This window comes from Diospyros lotus, chromosome 9, assembly GCF_014633365.1.
Source record: "Diospyros lotus cultivar Yz01 chromosome 9, ASM1463336v1, whole genome shotgun sequence".
Lineage (NCBI taxonomy): Eukaryota > Viridiplantae > Streptophyta > Magnoliopsida > Ericales > Ebenaceae > Diospyros > Diospyros lotus.
This window is the reverse complement of record NC_068346.1, coordinates 16,972,423-16,995,398: the sequence shown is the minus strand read 5'-3', so window position 1 is coordinate 16,995,398 and position 22,976 is coordinate 16,972,423. Positions and strand designations below refer to the sequence as shown.

General features: G+C 35.0%; 2 protein-coding genes across 3 annotated transcripts; both read left to right on the top strand.

Annotated features, from left to right (window-relative positions):
• Positions 1 to 4,456: 4,456 nt before the first annotated feature.
• On the top strand, positions 4,457 to 9,831 carry LOC127809872 (ATP-citrate synthase alpha chain protein 1). The gene is made up of 13 exons (XM_052349025.1): positions 4,457 to 4,622; positions 5,111 to 5,220; positions 6,476 to 6,652; positions 6,770 to 6,931; positions 7,077 to 7,157; positions 7,470 to 7,521; positions 7,622 to 7,736; positions 7,858 to 7,939; positions 8,556 to 8,651; positions 8,748 to 8,849; positions 8,984 to 9,100; positions 9,195 to 9,311; positions 9,552 to 9,831. The coding sequence occupies exons 2-13, from the start codon at positions 5,122 to 5,124 to the stop codon at positions 9,621 to 9,623; spliced, it is 1,272 nt and encodes a 423-aa protein (XP_052204985.1). The 5' UTR covers positions 4,457 to 4,622; positions 5,111 to 5,121; the 3' UTR covers positions 9,624 to 9,831.
• Positions 9,832 to 16,920: 7,089 nt separating this feature from the next.
• Positions 16,921 to 22,461, top strand: LOC127809871 (protein NSP-INTERACTING KINASE 3-like). Of its 2 annotated transcripts, none has more exons than XM_052349022.1 (11): positions 16,921 to 18,108; positions 18,394 to 18,526; positions 18,845 to 18,916; positions 19,046 to 19,189; positions 19,308 to 19,379; positions 19,545 to 19,604; positions 19,701 to 19,792; positions 19,896 to 20,042; positions 20,690 to 21,031; positions 21,189 to 21,583; positions 21,826 to 22,461. In XM_052349022.1, the coding sequence occupies exons 1-11, from the start codon at positions 17,991 to 17,993 to the stop codon at positions 22,144 to 22,146; spliced, it is 1,896 nt and encodes a 631-aa protein (XP_052204982.1). In that variant the 5' UTR covers positions 16,921 to 17,990; the 3' UTR covers positions 22,147 to 22,461. The 2 variants fall into 2 exon arrangements, with proteins under 2 accessions (XP_052204982.1, XP_052204983.1); XM_052349023.1 differs by having other exon boundaries at positions 16,926 to 18,108; positions 21,192 to 21,583; positions 21,826 to 22,459.
• The last annotated feature ends 515 nt before the right edge of the window (positions 22,462 to 22,976 follow it).

Below are 22,976 nucleotides of genomic sequence, written 5' to 3'. Positions count from 1 at the left end.
GACTAACAAGACCGCTTTAACTTGAGGAAAGAGTGAGCTAAGTAGAAATCATACTTGATAAAGATATTCACACATCTTTTTTTTGTCAAAATAGTCTTGAGACAACCAATATTCATGAACAACCTCAACCCATATCGTTGCGCAATCTTACTCCACTCATTACTCCATATTCTTGAGATCTTCTTGAATCTCCAACTCATGAACATGGTAGGAGGCCAACTCCTCCACTCATTGATCCCTCTCTTGGATGAGCGTAAAATAATCCTTCTTGATACCCTTGTTGGCCTTTTTATGCATCTTATTTGTTCTCTTCAAGCTCTAGATCTCCTATTCAAAGACACTAACCTTAACAACATGGTCAGTGCTAATGTCTGTCAAGTGAACTCGAAGATCCCTATACTTCTCTTGAAAGAACACCCTAACGCTTAGCAATATAATCAAGAACAAAAGTCGATTTTCAAAACTTTTTCAAAAACTAAAATAAATGTAGTGGAATTAGATGGATACAACCATATGCTTATAAGAAAAATATCAAACAAAATGAAAGCGGTAACTGTTACCTCTTCTGATGATGTTGTTGTAGGTTGTGCCTCTTGCTGAACTTTTCAGCTCATCCTCCAAGCTCTAGCGAACTCTTCACAAGCTGCTCTCGATCTATCGCCTACTACTCTAAATCTGCATCTTGGCTTTGCTAGACCACCCCCATAAGCGTGGGAGACCAAGTCAATCCACGCCTAAGCAGTGATCGTATGAAGGTGACGTAAGGCTAGCTTTGGTTTTCAAGACGGGCAATAGCCATCTCATGGCTATGGGATAAAAAAGGATGAAACAAGAGAAAAACAAAAGAAGAACAAGGAGTAAAAGAGAAAGAATAATCGATGGCCATCTCATAATCGAAGGTGAGAGGGGCTTTTTGTACCACCGGACTCGCTGACCATCTCATGATTGAAGCTTGGCCAAAAGAGAACCCTTCTCATCCTCTTTTTCCTCCCAATTTTTCTCTTCTCTTACTTTATCTTTTGGTCTTTATTCTTTTATTATGTTTTCTTCTTTCTTGAAAAAGACAAGATAGAGCATTTATTGCTCTGTCGTTGAAAGCGATGGAAGACTAGCACGTGAGGAGAAAGCTACTCCTAAGAGAAGTTGTCAATCTTTTCAAATATTTTGCCAAATCTATTGACAATTTCAAGCAAATTGTTGACCGTTTTACTTATTCCACGTACAACCTTCAGTAAATTGCATCAAAGCCCGCAACTCTTAATAGCCTTTCCACTAACTCTTAATGGAATCAGATTTTCCTTTAACTCTTAACGGCATGCTCATTAACTCTTAACGATATCAATTAACTCTTAATGGTCTCCCACTGTTAACTCTTAATAGTCTTTTGATCCATTTGTTGACTCTTAACAGCATCCATCATCATTAATGATGATTGAGAACACATGCAACCATGCATCACTAATCTAATGTTGTGCCTAGTATGCGTGTGACCTTCTAGATTCACCATTGAGTAGCAATCAGGAGATGTCAAACTCTTTGACGTTAGTCAACCAATTTGACCTGCTATGAGAATATCTCCATCTCCTCAAAACACAAATAGTCTTTTGATCCCTCGTTAACTCTTAACAGCATCCATCATCATTAATGATGATTGAGAACACACACAACATGCATCACTAATCTAATGTTGTGCCTAGTATGCCTGTGACCTTCTAGATTCACCATTGAGTAGCAATCAGGAGATGTCAAACTTTTTGACGTTAGTCAACCACTTTGACCTACTATGAGAATTTCTCTATCTCCTCAAAACACCCTAAAAGGTCTTAAGTAACAACTAACATTATGTTAGGATGATCCTATTAGTAATGAAGTTAATACTTCAAATGAATCTATTTTGGATTTCAATTACTATGCACTATAATCCTTCCACTGACTAACATCCCAACCGAGTGAGATTCATTGACTAATTAAACTTATAGGTCTTGATAACTATGCCAAGATCCAATTTTGGTGATCGAAATGACTCATCAGAACTCCTTCTGATATCGAAAACTCCTTTCTGATCGTACGTGCCTTAGCTAAGAACTCCTACAATCACCAACCAAATGAGATCGCATGGGATATTCACCCTATGCTGGAGGTCCCATCAGTAAGCATCTGCATCCATACACTACTGCATAGAGACCACACAGAGAGCATTCCCACCTTTTACTTTAGATGGTTCTGCTCAACGACAAATCTCTGACAGCAGTGCACAAGACAATGTTGTTACCTCTAGTCTAAGGACCAAATGTTAGAGTTAGTACCCTAATGTTAGATTTAGATGATTTCTAGCACATGTAAATTTGGACTAATGATGTAAATCTTATAAATTTAATAAAATATATTCACATATTTATGGTCATATTTTCATTCACACCTCTCCAATCTGAATATGAATGAGTCTGTAGATCTCTTGATAAAGATCTTTTTCTTAAGTAGTTAAGAATATATGACAAAGATCTTTAGTTTGGGATTTTTTAAAAGATATTGCCAATCTTTAGATTTCTCAAAAAAGAAATATGATTAATCAATCATGGACTGACACATGGACTACTACATTTGATTAGTATGAGATGCTAATGATAAATGATGGTGAATCACATACCAATTGTCAAAGAAGTTTCATGAGCTTCTATGCAGTATTTGTGAACACAAGCAATGCATGTATTTATCTCATAATCCTCTAAGAACAAGTATAATACATGAACCCTCGTAAGATGTGTCGCAAAAAATATGGACCTATTGCTTAGGATTATTTCCATTTCCTTAAGAGTAAAAGGTCTTCATGTTTGCTTTATTCTAGCCATCACTAAATTCTCCCAAGTATAAAACTTGAAAAAACTTACCAAAGAGTTCAAAAAGAAAATTCAAGCTTACGAGAGACTTGGATGCCATTGAAATAATCTCCTAGAGACCTAGTGACTGATTGGGAGAATCTACAGAAGACTTGCAAAAGAGTAACAAAGTCTTCCAAGGGTAAAGAAATCTTAAGGAGCTTTAAAAGATTTTGACTTGCAGCGAAAATGAAAAATAACTAAGGCCCTTTTTTTATAGAGAAAGGCCTCAAAATATAAAGCACCAAAGGCTACAAAGAAGTAATTCAGATGGTCTAATGAAGAACCTTCAAGAGGCTACAACCATAGGGTCATCAGAAGAGAGAAAAACAAAACCTACGTGACTATTTTGACCCTAGGTGAATTAACTCACACAAAGGTAAAAAGAGGTTATGAAGAAAGTTCCGAAAGTGTATCCATGAGAGTCACTAGGAAAAGGCAATTTTGGCAAAAATTATACTCTTTCCTCTCAAAAACCATAAGAAAAGAGTATAGGATAATTGATATACATATAAGAGTCTCCGAGAAATTTTCTCGCATAACCTAAGAGACCTCTCGAGAGGCTCCAACAAAAAGGGGTGGGACACCTTTTTAGAGGAAAACCAAAGTCTCTTGGGAAGTCTTGAGAGTCTCCTGAATACCCTTCCGATGGTATTTTCTATGGAAGAGATGCACAAACATACCTCTGTGATCTCTTTTGAAAATTGTGTAACAAATTACGGTTAACAGGATCAATATCAATCCCGAGAATTCATGAATCTTGATTACTACCTATATAGTTCAACTATAAATAGAAAGGAACCCGTTAACTAGAGTAAAACACTTTAATTTAATAATTCTATAATTTTGCTCAAAAATCTTGGGCGTTGGAGTATTTACATAAGAAATGACTTGTACTCCCTAACCTTTTATTTTTTTTCAAAAATTTTTAAAACTTAGAGACGAATTCTTCGATGAATAAATTTATTGCAGTGTTAAGGACAACAGATGGATATTTACATACCCAAATTTTTTGTATTTAAGAGTAACTCAACGACTATTTTATGAAGTATTGTTGCATGGTTTATAAGGAGCAATATATAGAGGTGTGATATTGATCTCAACAGTTAAATAAAATTTATCTGATATGTTTCGTTATGTACATATAATAATATATATATATGAATAAAAATATTGTAGTATCTTAAAAAATATGTGTAAAGTTGTTTCAGAAAGGTGGCATACCACTGGCAAATATTTATATAAACACACAAACATATATGGATGATAAAAGACAAAGAAGGGAACCTCGTGGAGCTCGTGAGAGCAGTGTGCGAAAACTCGTGGTACAATAAAAAATGCAAAGTTGAAAACTAAGCACAACTTAACAAAAAAGAAAACCAAAAAAATAAAAAAAAAAGGTTGCCAAACACGGCGGTCCACTTCTATTCCATTTTTTGGGGCGCGGCTTCTCCTGCTGCTTCACCGGTTGGTTGGCGCATTGCGGGTAGGTGGCTCACTGGCTATGGGTCGCTGCATGTACCCCTTTTTCTGTCCCAACAAAATTCCCTTTTTTATATATCTCCCTCCCCATACATCTGATCTGATCAATCAACCAGCCCATTTTTATATTAATTCCAAGCCAAAATTGTGAGAAAAAAAAAAAACCCGACATTTTTCGCCTATAAATAGATCCACCAAACCTTTGATTTCTTCCATTCTGTGCGCCCAAAATCCCCCTCTGCCTTGCCTGTTCTCTTTGAAACGGTAATTCTTGTATCCACCCTCTTTTTAAATTTTCTTTTCTTTTTTTTTTTCTGGGTAGCAATATGTTATTGCAAGATTGGAGTTTTGGGTCGAATGATTACTGGGCTTTGCCCTGTTTATCAGTGTCAAGTTTTGTTTTTGCTGATATTATTGCCTTTTTTTTCATTTCTTTCATTTCGTTTTTGATGGTTGTGATCTGGATGGGTAGATCTGAGTTTAAAGCTATGGTTATTGTGGGATTAGTAATCTGGTATTGCAAATTGGAGGTTGTCTTTTGAATTGATCCGTTTGTTGATTGCTGGGAGTCACTTGCATTGCTCTTGTATAAATGATTACTGGGTTTAGTCATGTTTTGGTTTTTATATCAGTGTCAAGTTTTCTTTTTCTGACGTGCTTGGCATTTTGTTCGTTCCTTTTCATTTTTGTTTGATGTTTGTGATCTGGGTGGATAGATCTGAGTATGGTGGTTGTGGGATTTGTGGAAACAGGTTGAAGAGCAATGGCACGCAAGAAGATCAGAGAGTATGATTCCAAGAGGCTGTTGAAGGAGCACTACAAGAGGCTTGCAGGAACTGAACTAGGGATTAAATCTGCACAAGTAACTGCTATTCCTTGGACTTTTGAGTCTTATGCTTTCGCATATCTTCTTCTTGAAATCCATGATTATGGCTATTCCGTGTGTGAGAAAGGCTTCATATGTTGTTGTTGTAATACACTCATAAGGTATGGTCAAATGCTATTATAATTATAGGATTGGTGGTGAGATGTAAGATTTGAACAGATTTATTAGTTGCGCTATTACAGAGAAGGGTAATTTTATCACACACGGGCATCCCCATAAACCGGTGAATAGGAGTAAGCATTGTAATTAAAGGTCTGGCCTGAAGGTCAGACTCAAACATGCTATTTGTTGCGTCTGCTAAGGGAAACAGTTAATTAGAAGCTTGTCTAAAAGGTTAAACTATTTGATCAATGGGTAATGTTGTTATTTATACCCTCAACAAAATCAAACATTTGGATTTGTTGGTTAAGAGAAATGATTATTGGACAACTACAAAAACACAGTTTTGAACTTTTGATATATTGTAAAGATGGGACAACTAATGTTAGGATACTTTTCAGCTGTCTAAAGCAATCATCCCCATGGTGGAGACCAGTTGTTTAAATAATAGTAGCCTGGTAACTAGAAATGTGTATGACCAGGTCTTGTCTCGTATTCACTTGGATAAAACTCTAACCTAGACTGAAACATCAAGAGAGCTCTATTCTTTGTGAACCCATTGATAGTTGAGGTTAATATTCACTATGGAATTGTTGCTTGTAAGTTGAAATTATTAATATTGGAGTACTATTGCTATGCTATCTTAAATTTGATTTGTGATTGGCTTGGAGAAATACTTCTTGAATGGTTTTGTGAAGGATGGATGTTGTAACTGTTACTAATAGAAATAAACAAAAAAGATTGCTAATTTGTTGAACAATTCAGACTGCAAAATTTCCTATGGTGGAAGTCTGGATTCTGGAGTATGCATTTGTTATCTAACATGTAAAATTATTCTGATACACCTTGAGTTATTACTAATTTAAAATCATCTTATAAGACCACTCAATTTATCTAGTGTTCTCTAGACTGCCCCAGTTATATAAAAGCCTAAGGGCATCGAAAGCTTTTAACCAAGATAATCCGATTTTTCTAGCTGTCTCTGTGATGGGAACTTAAAAGCAACTTTGTCTTCTATTTTTTCCCCCTCATATGTAGTTGGTCAGTTAAAGAATTTTATTTAATTATTTTTTGTACATCGATGTGATGATTACATGGATCTAAATATGTGTTGTTTTTCTCTATTGTTTAGATCACAGAATCGACTGATGTAAATGAGCTTGTGGAAAAAGAGCCCTGGCTCTCATCAGAGAAACTGGTTGTGAAACCCGATATGTTGTTTGGGAAGCGGGGAAAGAGTGGGCTAGTTGCCTTGAATCTAGATTTGGCTCAAGTTGCTGTCTTTGTGAAGGAGAGACTTGGCAAAGAGGTAGTTGAAATTCTATATTCTTTGCTTATATTAGTATTTAGGAAAATTTCGATGAGAACTGTATTTTGTGTATTTATTATAGCATTGACAATGTTTTGGTTACCAATTTATCAACAGGTTGAGATGGGAGGGTGCAAAGGACCCATAACAACATTCATCGTTGAACCTTTCGTCCCGCACAAGGAGGAGTTTTACCTTAATATTGTGTCGGAACGACTTGGATGTAGCATAAGCTTTTCAGACTGTGGAGGAATTGAAATTGAAGAGAACTGGGACAAGGTAGTTATCAATTTGAAGTTCTCTTTTGTTTGCTGAAGCTAGTGGAGGTCTCTTTGTACATCCAAATGGTTTCTTTTATCTTGCAGTATTTATTCCGTAACCCACCCTCCCTAGAACTAACAGGTGATATTTTTGCTATATCCAGGTTAAGACCGTATTCATGCCTACAGGGGTGGCCTTTACTTCTGAGGCATGTGCTCCACTTGTTGCAACCCTTCCCTTGGAGGTAATTTCCTCAATAGTATTACTAACTGGACTTCTTCCTGTTCTTGAGTTGTTCCTTCTGACAGAAACCATCAGTCAGATATTGCCAAAAATGAATTAAAACAGTGCACTTTACCCTGCTGGAACAGAATTGCATTTCTAATGTGGATTTATGTTAGTTCCATGTTAACTGGCCTAAACTTGTTGTTACCAAGGGTAAATGATTTGTCCTGTGGAAATTAAAACTCACCTCATCGCTATAGATACCCTTTATATTTTTTTTTTTATCCGAAGTGGCTAAGCTAACCCGATTGATTCCTGTTCTGTGATTTAGATCAAAGGGGTTATTGAGGAGTTCCTTAAAGTGGTTTACACACTATTTTTAGGTACACTGAAGATCTTCATCCTCTCTCTTTCCTTCTTAAGTTTGCTATGTACATCTCCGGACAATTGGATATTAACATTCTATATTTTCATGATTGTTAGATCTGGACTTCACCTTTCTGGAGATGAATCCTTTCACATTGGTTGATGGAAAGCCTTATCCTTTGGACATGAGGGGGGAACTTGATGATACCGCTGCCTTCAAGAACTTCAAGAAGTACATCCTAATCCCTTTGATTGCCTACTTCAAGAAGGAAAAAAAATAAAAATAAAAAGGAATCCCGCGACTGAGTGTTGTGACCTTTTCAAGTATCCTCATACAAAGACTGCTTTTGCAGGTGGGGGAACATCGAATTTCCTATGCCGTTTGGAAGGGTTATGAGTGCTACCGAGAGCTTTATTCATGGCCTAGATGAGAAGGTACAAATTTTGATGCATCTACTCGTAATTGTACCTTTAAGAAAAACATTAAATGCTATGGTTGATCAATGATTCCATATCTCGTAAAAGAAACATTCTCGTTGTTTTAAAGTAGTTCCCAAATGGCTGGCCGAACCTTTAGGTTGTTATTAGGAAAAACCATGTCAATTGCATTCTTTGGGTGTTTGTTAACCAAGATAAGAGATAATAACATATTTATACCCGTCGACCCTATTTTAATCATAAATTTGTTGTTGATATTAATAAACAATTTTGAATGAATTTGGTAATAGGGATATTTTGATAAAAAAAAACTCTTATCTTGGTGCTTATCATATGTATTAACAAACACATAGAAAGAAAAAGTACAATAAGTGGATTTCAAAAAATTTAACAAGTTTAATGGAAATCTTGGAATGCTTACTAGTCTTATTATTTTATATCTTGGTCCAAAAAACATTTCAACTTTATCTTGATGCCTCTTATTTTGCTCATTTTAACAAACGCTCCTTAGACGATTACGGCGGTGTTTTGAGTTCTGACGACAACTACCAGTGGGAACATTTCCAGTGAAGATCTTCGTTCCTGAACATCTGTGTTTGTTATTTTCTTGCAGACAAGCGCCTCCTTGAAGTTCACAGTTCTGAACCCAAAGGGACGAATCTGGACAATGGTTGCTGGAGGAGGTGCTAGTGTCATATATGCCGATACAGTACGCATCTCATACTTGATGAGATTCAAGCCAATACAAATTTAAGATTAATCACTAGTTTTACTCCTTGCATCCTAATTAATTTTACTCGAGTAGGTTGGGGATCTTGGCTTTGCTGCCGAGCTCGGAAACTACGCTGAATACAGTGGAGCACCCAATGAGGAAGAGGTGTTGCAGTACGCCAGGGTCGTAATTGACGTAAGGACTATTCCTTTCCAATTCTTACATCACACTAAAATCTGAGTTGTAATTGGCCAGATTCAAGAACTCGGACTTTGAAAATATTTTCCGTCGTAGCATTACGAATCATTGATGTCTTGAATCCTCTGCAGTGTGCTACTGCCGATCCCGATGGCCGCAAAAGAGCCCTAGTAGTCGGAGGAGGAATCGCTAACTTTACCGATGTGGCTGCTACATTTAACGGTATAATTAGAGCACTGAAGGAGAAGGTGAGTTCATACTTCATTACCTGTTGTGGCTGTGTTCATGTTCCGCTGGTCGTCCTAAGCCTCCTATTAACTTCACCCGGCATTCTTCAAACAGGAGTCGAAGCTTAAAGCTGCAAGAATGCACATGTATGTAAGGAGAGGAGGTCCGAACTACCAAAGGGGCCTTGCCAAAATGCGGGCACTCGGGGAGGACATCGGCGTCCCTATTGAGGTACCACCACCACTATGTGCCTCCAATCAGCCTCTTCACATCCACATCGTGTTAAACTGACCTTTTGCCACTTAAAACAATAGAAATTGGTTTCAACTTTTAGCTGATAAAATTGATTTTTAAGGACCTTACAAAAGAGATAAAGACAATTAATAAAAATAACTGATCAGTTACAAATTTTGTAGCCAGACGGAATCAAGGTTTAATATATCGTTTGTTTGGTTGGCTGTTTGCTTGCAGGTTTATGGCCCTGAAGCCACAATGACTGGGATATGCAAAGAGGCCATTGAGTGCATCAGTGCTGCTACATGATGAAGTTTGTTGATCCTTTGATTTGGTCTCGAGTTTCTTCTGTGTTTTCATGGCAACTCTCTCTGTCCCTCTCACTCTCGCTGTGTTCTATTATTAAGTCTTCTTATTACCATCATAAATTGTTCCCTAAATCTGGGGAAATTGTTTGTATTTTTGACTCGGATAAAATTAAAAGCTATCAATTAATGATGGGTTTTCACCCTGGAAATTCAAACTGGTTTCCTTAATATTATATTGTCATTTCATCCTCGAAGCTGCCAAATAATATCCAGCCATGATGCCCATATGGGCAGTCCAGTTGGTCAAGAAGGGGGTACAAAGTGTCTTCCGTGATGAATCTTGGACCAAGACCAAGGATCGAGTCTCGCAAGCGGCAGTGTGGGGTACCTCTTTTCAAAGTGAGAGGGACTCCTTATACGTAGTGAGTTTGGGTCTAGTCACTGCGTCCGACTAAGTCATCATGATTAACCTCTTCTCACATTTTGTTGGACTGGGTGCGGGGGTGCTCGGGTTGAGCGATTTCACTTATATTAGACTAATATCCAGCCATGATTGTCGGTGCCGTATTGCATAAGTACTAGGTTCATCATTAGTACGGTATGAGTGGATGATATGGGAACGATGGATGGCATTGCCTATTGGGGTACGGCCCTGAATCTCACAAAAATTGATCCTAGCGTGGGATGACTGACTAATACCCATCATTAGAAAAAATAATTCCAAGTCCTGAGGAATTTTCTTATTCTATTTGGGTCGAGGGATGAAAGATTCTTTGAATGGGATCGATCGGGTTGAATTTTAGAGAATCTTTGATTATTTTTTAAGGTTGGGAAATATACCATCTTTATCTCTGTCCTGTCTTTTGTCTTTTCTCGGTACAATATATATATATATATATATATATTATTTATTAAACATAAAAAAATATAAAAATACAAAAAAATATTATTTATTCTATAAATATATGTGCCTGAAATTTTTTTTAACAAATGAGATCGAATTCAGGATGTTCTGCTCTTATCTCACGTTCTGTTAAGACAAAGTATTATAATTTGGAGTTAAAAGGACACGACAACCCACCCCACCTCACCTCACCCCACCCCACCCCTACCTCGTTACCAACACCCAATTCCTATCCATTCATCATTCAAATTGAGGATAGGATTGTATAAAAAGAAATCTATATCCTAACCCTCCCAAAGCATGATGGCTTGAAGAAAACGAATCCAACTATTATGATTTGGCTATTTTATACTATTACAATTTCTTAGACTACATCCAAACATTGGATTAATATCCAAACTAATTATTCAAGCTAAGAATGAGATTACATATAAAAAATAACCCCAACCTCAATCCATACGAAGAGAATCTTTACGTCTTTAGGGTATATGTTAAATAACAGACAAGTAATATGTTAGAGTTAATACTAATAGGTCACGACTTCGATATTCAACTTAAATAAGAGTCAAATGCCTGTTTGCCATTTATTTTTTTTATCGAAATCAAAGACACGAGGGGTGAGAGACCGCGCAATGATAGTAATTTCAAGAGAGTCTTTACTAACTAAGAATGACTTTAATGATATCTTATTATTTCATTAATACGATATAAAAGTTCAAATAAAATTAATTAGATACAATAACTAAAACATGTAAAATTTATAAATTAAACAATAATACTTAGTCCTACAAAATAGTCCAAGTTAGTTTTAACAATCACACTAAGGGTGTGTTTGATTGTAAGGTGGAAAAGAAAATATTTTTTAATTTTCCTAAAAAATCAAAATCAGCCCCTTTAAAAATTGATTTTCCTTGTTTTTTTTGAAAAATGACACTTTTGTACTTGAGGTAGCTGGGCCTTCGAAAAATATTTATTTTTTCATATTTTCTATACCAATCAAAGACACCCTAAATATCATTATTCTTTCAAATTTTAATTCGTTTCCAATGGACTTCTTATGGGCCCGTCCGTACAGGAGGTAGCTGGGCTCAGGCCCATCAAGTGATTACACACACACATACTACATATCTGCAACTATTGATCGATATATTTTATATTTTATGATAAAATTGTTACAATAAATAATATATTAAACATGCCCAGCAGTGCTAGACTACTAGTAATGGGCCTTTATTACATTTAAAGCTTCATTTGATATAATCTAAGGGGCCCAAAAATATGTTTAAAATTTTGATTTGTTCCATTCTCGAATTAATTTGGAACGAAGTTTGGGATTAAGCTCCAAAGTCCAAACATGAAATTATTAGCTCAGAACTCATAAATGCCTTTTTATTTTAACGTAAACATTAAATTATTAGCTCGCGTTTTTATCATTCGAAAAACAGTACCATTTTTGAAAGAATCAATGGAACATCCAAATGGTTGGAAGTACAGAATGGGCCCACAGGCCCAGCAGCCGTTCATGTGTCAAATCATGGGGCCCACAGATTGAATCATCTGAACGCATCGCGAACCACTTCCTTAGAGCGCGGAAGAGCTTCCTCTCTAAGGAAGTATCGGCCGTATATATGTATATATAATGTATAATATTAGTAGATGACAAAATATATATTTTAATTTTTATATTTATATATTTTTTTATTTAAACACTCAATTTTTTTTTTGTTACTTAAAGATACCCTTAAATTTATAATTTTAAATTAATTGTGCTGTTAAAATTTTTATTAGTTCAATTACATATCTGAATTTATTATTCTCACCTTATATAATTAATTTAAAATTTTATAATTTAGAAAATCTAATTAAAATAATAAAATTTTTAAATATTAAAATAAAAAATAGACGGTTAAAATCATATTATGTCATTTAAAAATTATAGATTTAATTAATTTTATTTTTACATTTACATATTTTAAAATTATTTATTAAAAAGTGGCACCAGTTTAATCGCAGGCCCATGCACGAGCCGTCTAAGTATTTTTCCTTTTAAATTATTATGGAATAAAAATATCAAGCATTAGTAATAAAAACTTAATATTTAATTATCTCCACAACTGATTAATTGGGCTCCCAATTTGTTTAAAAAATGAATATCCTAGAAAGTATTTTCGTCCAAAATAAGCATCCGTTTCAAATGGGTGAATATGTACTGGGAGTAGATTCACAATTATTTTTATGTTTTGATAACATTAATTTTAATAATTATAAATTTAATTTTCATTTAGCAACAGTACTATGTTTTCGTTAAAATGGCATAATAGTCATTTACTATTTAATGATCTTTCATTCCAATTACATCTATTTGCATTATTCTCCTAGACAAGAACTAAAGAATATGAAGATATTAGGGTCGGTACCTAATTATATATATATATATATATAACAAAAAGATGGTCTCTTAGGACATAAGTCGAATGGCAAAAACACGAGCAATATATCGGTATAATTTAGTGGATCGTAAGTTTGATTCCTTCTTTACGTAAGAACCAAAGATTTAATCTATGATTTATCTTTTTCTGCGTAATTGATGACATAAATACAGAAATTACACAAAAATGATCATTCCAAGAAAAAAAATAATATAACGCATATTAAAGATAAAATGTGTAAAAATTTATTAAATTACATGTCAAAGAAAAGATGTTTAAGCAGTTATTAAATTGCTTAGAAATGTAACAAAAGACACATTTTCAAAGAGAATTTATAAAATAAAAAAAAAAAAAATTGTAACAAAATATAGATGAAAACCGAAAAAGGAAAATTGGTGAAAAGTCCATAAATATAAAATGTGTTATACTTTGTTTTGCTTCACTATAATTTCTATAAAAAAAGTATTAGATTGTAATTTCTCCTTTTAATTAATTTTGCTTAAATAATAAAAATAACTAAAATATATTTATATTTAAACACTTTTATTTCTCATTTTTCATCTTTGTTTCTCTTACTTCTCAAATCTCTCTATTTTTCCTTTTTTTCAAATGGTGGGTGGCAACAACAATTGCGACCACAATGTTAAATTTCTTTCTCTTCCTCTTTATTTTACTATTTATTATCACTTTCCTTTTTTGTTCATCCCCCCTATCTTTCTCTCTTACACACATATATGGACATACTTTTCTCAAACTTAAATTTGTGTTCCCACAATAAAACATAAACTTTGTTCATATTGACTTATTCTTCTTTTTCTTTTATTTATTTCCCACTCTTTCTCTCCATCTGAAATCTAAATATGAGTTCATCCTCTACTATTTCTTCTTCTTATCCTATTTATTATTATCTTCTTCTTTTATTTATCTTCTCTTTGCTTGACGACAATAATAAAAGGAAAAAAAAAGAAATATTATCTTCTAAAATGATGAACCCCAATTTATATGACAACTTTCTTCTTTTATTCATCATTATCTTCTCTCTTATTTTTCAACCCAAAATTGGGTTTGTCGGTATATGTTAGTGATAAACTCATATTCGTAGTTCGTTTTTTCTTTTTTTTCTTTTTGTCCATCTTTTCTCTCTTTCCTCGAACTCAATGGCGATAAATCTAGTGGATTATAGCTGGATTATTTTTTATTTTTTTAATATAAAGACAGAAGACAAAGAATAAATGATAAATTAGTCATTTATCTTTTTATTTAATGATGATAGGAGTGGTCATGGTCATTTCTTAAACATAAGGAATATCACGAATGTTATTTGTCATTTATCTATTATTTTATAAATAACCATCCATCCTTTAACTTGTAGTGGTGAGTAAGTTAAAAAATAAATTATGTATAAAAGAATTTAGAATAAATTATATAAGATGCTGTTAAAACATAATTACATCTCACACAAAATATTTTATATAAACTTAAAAATGTGTACACAAAGCATGACTAGAGTTATCACACAATCTAAGAATGAAAACTAAGTAACACTTTATTTTTTTTTTATAAATTATAACTGCTGTGTTGCAGGAAAAATCTCATTAAAAAATTAAAAAAAAGTCTAAAATCCCAAAATTATTCTTTGTGTTGAAAGGTGTAAATTTTTCCATAGCCGGGAGGAGTCTCATACAAACGTACAAATCAAATAACTTTGATAGCTAAATTTTTTTTTGAGAAAATAAACGACATTTTATATGAGATAGACGTTATGTAAATGAATCTTAATCCTAGCAGAATTAGGAAAAGCTAAAATAGAAGTTATTTGGGTAAATCACATCAAATGTCACAAAATTTTGGCGTCTTTTTCAATTTGGTCACTAAATTTCAATTCCTTGTAAAGTGATAACAAAACTTTAAAATATTTTGCAATATGGTCATTAAAGTGATTTTTGGATAATTTCTCACCAAAATTACTGACGTGTCAATGGCCACATCATTGCCACGTTAGCGCTACATCATCGTCACGTCAGCATTTTCGGTTAAGAACTATAAAAAAATCACTTTAATGACCACATTACAAAATATTTTAAAGTTTTGTTATCACTTTGTAAGAAATTGAAGTTTAGTAATCAAATTGAAAATAATGTCAAAATTTTGTGACCTTTGATGTGATTTACTCAAGTTATTTATAAGAATCCTAATACTAACAACGTTAGGAAAAATCAAGATAAATGTTATTTGTAAAAATATAAATTTTGAATTAATTAGAATTACACCATATCTCTCTATAAATAAAGAGATATTTATTCTAGAAAAGATACGTCTCTAGTATCGATTTTAATACGACCGTTATCATTTTCAATGTTTGATTTAAATATTAAAATATTTATATGAGAATTTTTTTACGTCTCCTAATTATTTTTTTCTTGCAAGTTCAAATGGATAGACGATGACATTTTCAATCAAATAAATTTATTATTATATGTCGACAACAACAATAATTTATTCTTCAACTTTCCTTCAACAATTTTTTTTTTTTAACTTAACAAATGACTTTGAATGAACTTCTTATTTTTTATATTAAAAATAAACAAAACTGCGTAGAATTATCCTCATCAGTGGCATTACATTATTTTAATAAAAAATAAGATAAAACGATCAGTTTTGGTCCTTTTTTTTTTTTTTTTTTTTTTCAGATTTCAAACGCCGAACATCTTTTAACACCACCGGGCGTGATTGATGATTTCATAGTGTCTTGGCTTTTCATCTGCAACGAGAAAAGTTTGAAAAACAGTATGTATGCACCCATCATGCAGCATTAGCATATGATATGATGCATGGGACCAGCTCCAATCAGAGCTTAACACCCGACAAGGTCTTCAAAGATTTGTTTTACTGAGTAACAACACATCACAGATAATATTAGATCTTAGATCTACCCATTATCTGAATCTCCTAGGGTTTGACGAAAGGCAGGTAGCTAGCTAGCTAGCTAGGTGGGGCCCCGAAAAGAAGTGCTTTCTGTATTTGATTGCTTCTGGTTTTGGCATTGTTATTATTTACGTATACTTTCTGGCCAGCCAAACCAACAGTTGATTGATGCCAACCAATTTTGTTCCCAATTTCCAATGGCCATATGCCTATTGCTGTTTGTTATTGTTATTTTAAAGCTATTATCATCTATAATACTATTTTTGTAATATTTAATAATTACAATGAATAATGTTTGATTGAATGCCTAAATGGAAAATTGGAGCCACTGGAGGGGGGAGGGGGTGATTTTATCAAATCTCGGGTAAATTACTAAATCTTAGTGTATTTTTTATTTTATCACTAAACTTTAATTTTTTTCGATGTAATTATAGAAATTTAAAAAATTTTACAATGCGATCACATATAAAATTTTTCAACTATTTTATAGTTGAAGTGGGTAATGTGACACTAATGTGACAAATGATAAAAATATTGTGTAACAATATTTTAATATAATAATATTATATATTGACACGTGTTATGTTTTAATTCGTTCTCATTGCATAATAATTTTTATTATTTGTCATATTAGTTAGAAAATTTTATATGTGAACACGTTATAAAATTTTTAAAATTTTTGTAATTATATTAAAAAAATTAAAATTTAATGACTAAAATAAAAAATAAACTAAAATTTAATCATCTCTCGTGTGGTTTATCCTCAAATCTTAATATAAGAATGGTCTGGTCTGGTATGATTATGGTGCAGGTAAGAGGGGGGGAATGGGAATATAAATCAGCTTTCCCAAAGCGACAAAAATGCCATCTCGCCTTTTGAGGAGGCTTCACATTTTTCTCTTTTTGGGGGCAATTTAACCCACTTTTTATCTATATCTATATTAGTGGAATGGAATATATAATCTTTGCCGAATTAGATTAGTGCAATATATAATGTTTACTTCAGAAACAACTCCAACTGGCTGGAACACAGGGGAGGGAGGGGGTCTTCTAATGATTGATTGATGCATTTTATAGACGAATTAGAGAAATTAAGTGTGTTGGTTAAACAGTTTATATAATCATCCGGATAAGGCTTATTGCAGCAGCAAGAAGAGAAGAAGATGGGCCAACCCAACCCCACCGCTGCAAAAGCTGCAACAGCAAAGATGGAGATTTATTTATTTATTTCTTTATTTTTTGCTAAGAAAGATGGGAGTTCTATCAGAGCAGAGCAGAACAGAAGCAGAAGAGAAAGAAAATAACAGCAAAATCCAAAAGGCAACAAGGGAGACGAGGACAAGCCAAGCACGTGACCTGCCGAAAGCCTTGCCTGCAAAATTTCTTTGCTTTTCGCCATCCATCCATAGACATCCCATTGTTCTCTCTCTCTCTCTCTCGCTCTCTCTGTCCCTCGTTCTGATCAATCCCATACATCCCTTCAGTCCAATCACTGAATATTAAGCACTTTTGTTTTCTCAACACCAATTATTCTCTCCTTTTCGCATTTATTATTCATTTTCTTTTCAAAATTTTCACCTTGCCTGCCTGCCTGCGCCTGTGAATCTTTGGCCTCCTGTTTTCGCCTTTTGGCTTTTGTGTACTTCGGTATGCAGATTTGATCATTGATCTTGGGAGGATATGGTGGAACCACATAGAAATCACATCTCATCATTCTCAGATCTCTAGGCTCTCGGAATTTCAGACTTAGTTTGTGTTTGCTTCTCTCTAGAAAATTCTCTCCTCGTTGGTTTTTCCATCCCAAACGGTGCCCATTTCACTCTAAGCAGTGTATGTTGTGCAATACATAAACTTTAGCATTTCCCTTGGAGTTCCAGGATCTGGGTATTTGAGTTTTGGAATTTCTGTTGAAGATTGAATCTAAAAGAATGCAGTTCGTGTTACAGTAATGGCGGGCTCTGCTTTACTGGCTTAATCTGACAGTGACTTGTGAGAGCTATGTTTCTGCTCAAAGTTATTTCGATGAGGCAAGGGAGAGATTTTAAACTGGCGTTTGAATGGCTTCTCTGATACTTTTCTTTGGTGGCTTAGAGAAAAACTGAAGTTGTTGATGTTAGAACAGAGTATGGAGAGTAGAGGGCTTATGCTCTGTAGAATGAGTTTACTGGTTTTGGCATTGATGGAGAGCTCTTCTGCAACTCTTTCTCCTTCTGGCATAAACTATGAAGGTTAGTTCCTCTTTGGTTCACTTTCTTTTTTTTTGGTCAATCTTTGTTTTGAATGAAGCTGAATACAACCCAGAATTAGGCAGATTTTCTAAATTTAAGTCTAAATATCTTTTGTTTTGTTTCATTTCCTTTGTCCAATCACGTTCTTTTGTCTTGGTTAATGTTGCTACCACTGTGGACTATGAGCCTTTCCATGTTTTAGAATTCTTTTGTTGTTTTGAATCCTAACTCATTGGAGAAGGAACAGAACCTAGCTAGAGCTCACACTGTTAAAATCTGATGCAGTTGTAGCTTTGATGGCTATAAAAAATGATCTCAATGACCCTTACAATGTTCTGGAGAACTGGGATATCAACTCTGTAGATCCATGTAGTTGGAGGATGGTTACATGCTCTCCTGATGGCTATGTGTCTGCTCTGTAAGCTCCTTATTGCTTCTCCTTTTTGGTTAATTCCCTATAGATTCTTGTGTGCGTGTATAAATGTAACCATGAGAATCAGAGACTTGGTAAACTCAGGATTACATGTGCACTAGGTAAGCACACAGAAATCTATGTGTGGGTCACCCCCATGAGGTTCAATCCTGGTAGCAAAGAGGTAATTATAGTCTCCTACAACACGGACAATCCTTGAGCATTAGAAATTCTAATAAAAGTAAATTGAGCAGATAATTCATCAAAATTTCTGATTTCTTGTTGTTAAACTTATTCTTGGGGGGATGTTTATCTTCTTGTTAGAGGACTGCCGAGCCAGAGCTTGTCGGGGACTTTATCACCAGGGATTGGAAACCTCAGTAACTTGCAATCTGTGTAAGTTAAAGCCATTTTTCTTGTATGCAATTTGATGGTGTGATTGTTTCCATTGTTCCTTTTTTTGCTTAACACTTTTCCTTTCAGTTCAATGCTTTTAACTGTACTCTTATCGGTATAATTATGTAGGTTGCTGCAGAATAATGGTATTTCTGGTCCTATTCCTGTTGCAATTGGGAAGCTGGAGAAGCTTCAGACGCTCGATCTGTCCAGCAATAAGTTCAACAGTGAAATACCCAGTTCTTTGGGAGACCTCATGAACCTGAATTATTTGTATGTTTCAGAACTCTCTTCAATATAGGTTGCCCTAGATTTTATGTTTTGTAGTACATTTGGACCATAACTGTATATTGATGTTGATTACTTCTTATTGGTCTTTTGAGCAAGTCAGGCGACTAAACAACAATAGCCTTACTGGACCCATTCCCGAATCTTTATCCAAAGTTGGAGGTCTCACTCTTGTGTATGTCTTTGCCTCATTATACCTTTCACTCATTTTCCAATGTGTTCAATATCTGAGAGACATCATATATATGTATCTACCATCTTATGTTAATTGAGTTGTACTTTCTTTGTTGTTTCCCTACAGGAGCATTTTTATGTGATCTTATGTTAAAATTGATTGCAGGGACCTTTCCTTCAACAATCTCAGCAGTTCTGTGCCAAAATTATCGGCAAGAACTTTCAAGTATGCTGTCCTCTTTCTGATTACCATGTTGCTCAGTTCTTATATGTTGTCAGCTTCTAAGTTGTGAACTTTTATACTGCTGCCATCTGTTTCCAGAATTACCGGCAACCCTATAATTTGTGGGCCTAATTCGGACAAGTGTTCTGTTTATCCAGAGCCTCTCTCCCTACCACCAGATGGTGTAAGAGGTGTCTACCGCAGTAGCGTTTAAGTTGTTTTTAAGTTGCATCTGTGCTATTTAGCATTAGTTCAATGACTTGTTTTAATTGATGGAATCTTTAATTTCTCCAGCTGAATCAGAACCAGGGAGAAAAAACCACAGAGTGGCTGTTACTTTTGGTGCAAGCTTTAGTGCTGTGTTTGTAGTGATAATAATCATTGCATCACTTGTATGGGGGAGATACCGACACAACCAGCAGATTTTCTTTGACGTTAATGGTTAGTTCTTTTGTAGTTTCTCTGTTTCTTGAATGTTAACTCTTGAACCTCATGGAATATTAGTGATTGATTATATGCATCTGTGCTACAATTTTTGACGTAATAACTCAGTATAATTCCCCTATTTGTCTGAATATATGAAAAGGTGAGCATCAAACTCATGCAAAAATTGTGAAGAATTTTATCTTTGTTCTTAAAAGTTGTATCTTAGTGATCGATAGAAAAATTTATACTACTTCCTGCCTGTGATCTGAAACGTTCTGATATATGAAATAAATATAATCTTCACATCTGGCCGCCCCTTTGTTCTCCAGAGTGTTGTTTTAGGTAATTATATAGTTAATTTTGCCTTTCTAAGTGGCAAACGAATACAAAATGAAAGCACATTAAGCATTAAGCATTCTATATAACTACTCATTGGTGGTGGTGCTATTTTATTATTTGACACGAGTTCTATGGTTCCTTTCAAAGACAATTTTTTTTTGTTTCTTTTCGTTGACAACCAAATGATATTTTAGTTGAAACAATCACGTAAATATACTATTGTTTTTGTGTTATTAGATGCTTCTTTGTGTAACATCATTACTTCCATATCTTTAACTGTGTTGTTTATTCTTATTGTTTAAATAATTATTACAATTTGACAGATCAATATGATCCAGAGGTGTGCTTGGGCCATTTGAAAAGGTATACATTCAAAGAACTCAGGGCTGCAACTGATCATTTCAACTCAAAGAACATTTTAGGGAGAGGTGGATTTGGAGTTGTCTATAAGGGTTGCTTAAACGATGGGAGTATAGTGGCTGTCAAAAGGTTGAAGGACTACAATGCCGTTGGTGGTGAAATCCAATTTCAGACAGAAGTAGAGATGATAAGTTTGGCAGTCCACCGGAATCTTCTGCGGCTTTTGGGGTTCTGTTCAACTGAAAATGAACGGCTTCTTGTTTACCCATACATGTCAAATGGAAGCGTTGCTTCTAGGTTGAGAGGTGAACAACATTCCGTGAACAGTATTCACTTGCCATTTGTTTCATTTTATTTATGAATGGGAAGCATATAACTTGAGTTACTTCTATGCTTGGTGCTGACGGTCAGCTTTGTATTCAGAGTAGATCTTATTTTCTGTCTGTTTTGGTCATTTTCTAGCAGATCATATTCATGGAAAACCAGTTTTAGACTGGTCCAGACGGAAGAATATAGCTTTGGGTACGGCAAGGGGGTTGCTGTATTTGCACGAGCAGTGTGACCCCAAAATCATTCACCGGGATGTTAAAGCCGCCAACATTTTGTTGGACGAAGACTTTGAGGCCGTTGTTGGAGATTTTGGGTTGGCAAAGCTCTTGGATCACCATGATTCGCATGTGACAACAGCTGTGCGTGGCACGGTTGGCCACATTGCTCCCGAGTATCTGTCAACTGGCCAATCATCCGAGAAAACTGATGTTTTTGGGTTCGGGATCTTGCTCCTCGAGCTGATTACCGGTCAAAAGGCATTGGACTTTGGACGGGTGGCGAACCAGAAAGGAGTGATGCTTGATTGGGTAATTTTTCTTTTTAGCTAATGCCTGCCTGTCTGTCTGTCTGTCTTTGCTTGCTTTGCTTTGCTTAAACAAACATCACATCAAATCATATAATCTCTAACCATAAATTTATCAGTCTTGGTTGTTGAATCTTTTCGAGTTACAATGGATGCCTTACAGTATTTAAGACCATTGCTGTGGTGGCGGGGGGTTGTTAAGGCTCCATGTGTTTGTTGTTGTTGAACTTGAATCTTTCTGAGCAGGTGAGAAGGCTGCACCAGGATGGCAAGCTGAACCTATTGGTGGACAAAGATTTGAAGGGGATTTTCGACCGGGTAGAGCTAGAAGAAACGGTTCAAGTTGCACTTTTGTGTACTCAATTCAATCCTTGGCATCGCCCCAAAATGGCTGAAGTTCTGAGGATGCTGGAAGGCGATGGATTAGCCGAGAAATGGGAGGCCTCACAAAGCATCGAGACACCCAGGTTTGTTCGATCATTCGATCCTGCTCCCCAGAGATACTCCGATTTCATAGAAGAATCTTCTCTTGTGATTGAAGCAATGGAGCTCTCTGGCCCCCGCTGAAGGTCCTAACAACTCTTGTATAGCTTCTTTGAAGCAGAGAGAAGGATTTCATCACTGTTGATAGTGATATATGCTGAGTGAATGTATTCTTCATCTGTACAAAAATGAAAGCAATGTATAAGCATTTGTTGAAATCCTAATCCTGGTCACTACACACTTGGTACAAAAGTTTTGAAATGAATCTAGGAATATCTGTAAATGTGATTGGCATTCCTTTTTAAAGTGACTGCGAAACACCAACAGATTTGGAAGATCATGGATTGTACGGTCATTGATTTCAGTTTGTGCAGTGAAAGAGTCCAAAGAATGGTTTGGTTTGATTTGTTTGATATGATCAAAATGTTGGCTGCTTAACCCACCAAGTTGCTGTCGCCAGCGAGAATCCCCCCCGCGCCCCCCCCCCCCCCCCCCCCCCCCCCCCCCCCCCATTTTTTTGCCTTATGTGATGATTTGTGAAAACAGTTTTTCTGCATGGTGTCACCGTCTCATGTCTTACATTGATTAAAAGAGAAATACCATGCAATTATTTAAAATTCAGAGGGTATCATGTCTAAAAACAATTGGGAGATGACCTTGTTTCTAATTATTTAAAATTCAGAGGGTATCATGTCTAAAAGCAATTGGGAGATGAGCTCGAAGAAACATACTTTCTTTGTGTAATATCTCATATTTTCAAACTCAAATATGATGTAATATCTGAGGTTATTAGGTTCTAATACTTAGAGAAATAGGTCATTTCAAGGGATTATAGAAGCCTTCAGGCAAAGGTTCAGTTTCTAAACCAGTGGCAAAATCGTAAATACTGAAGTTCGGGTAAAAGTGTAATTTAC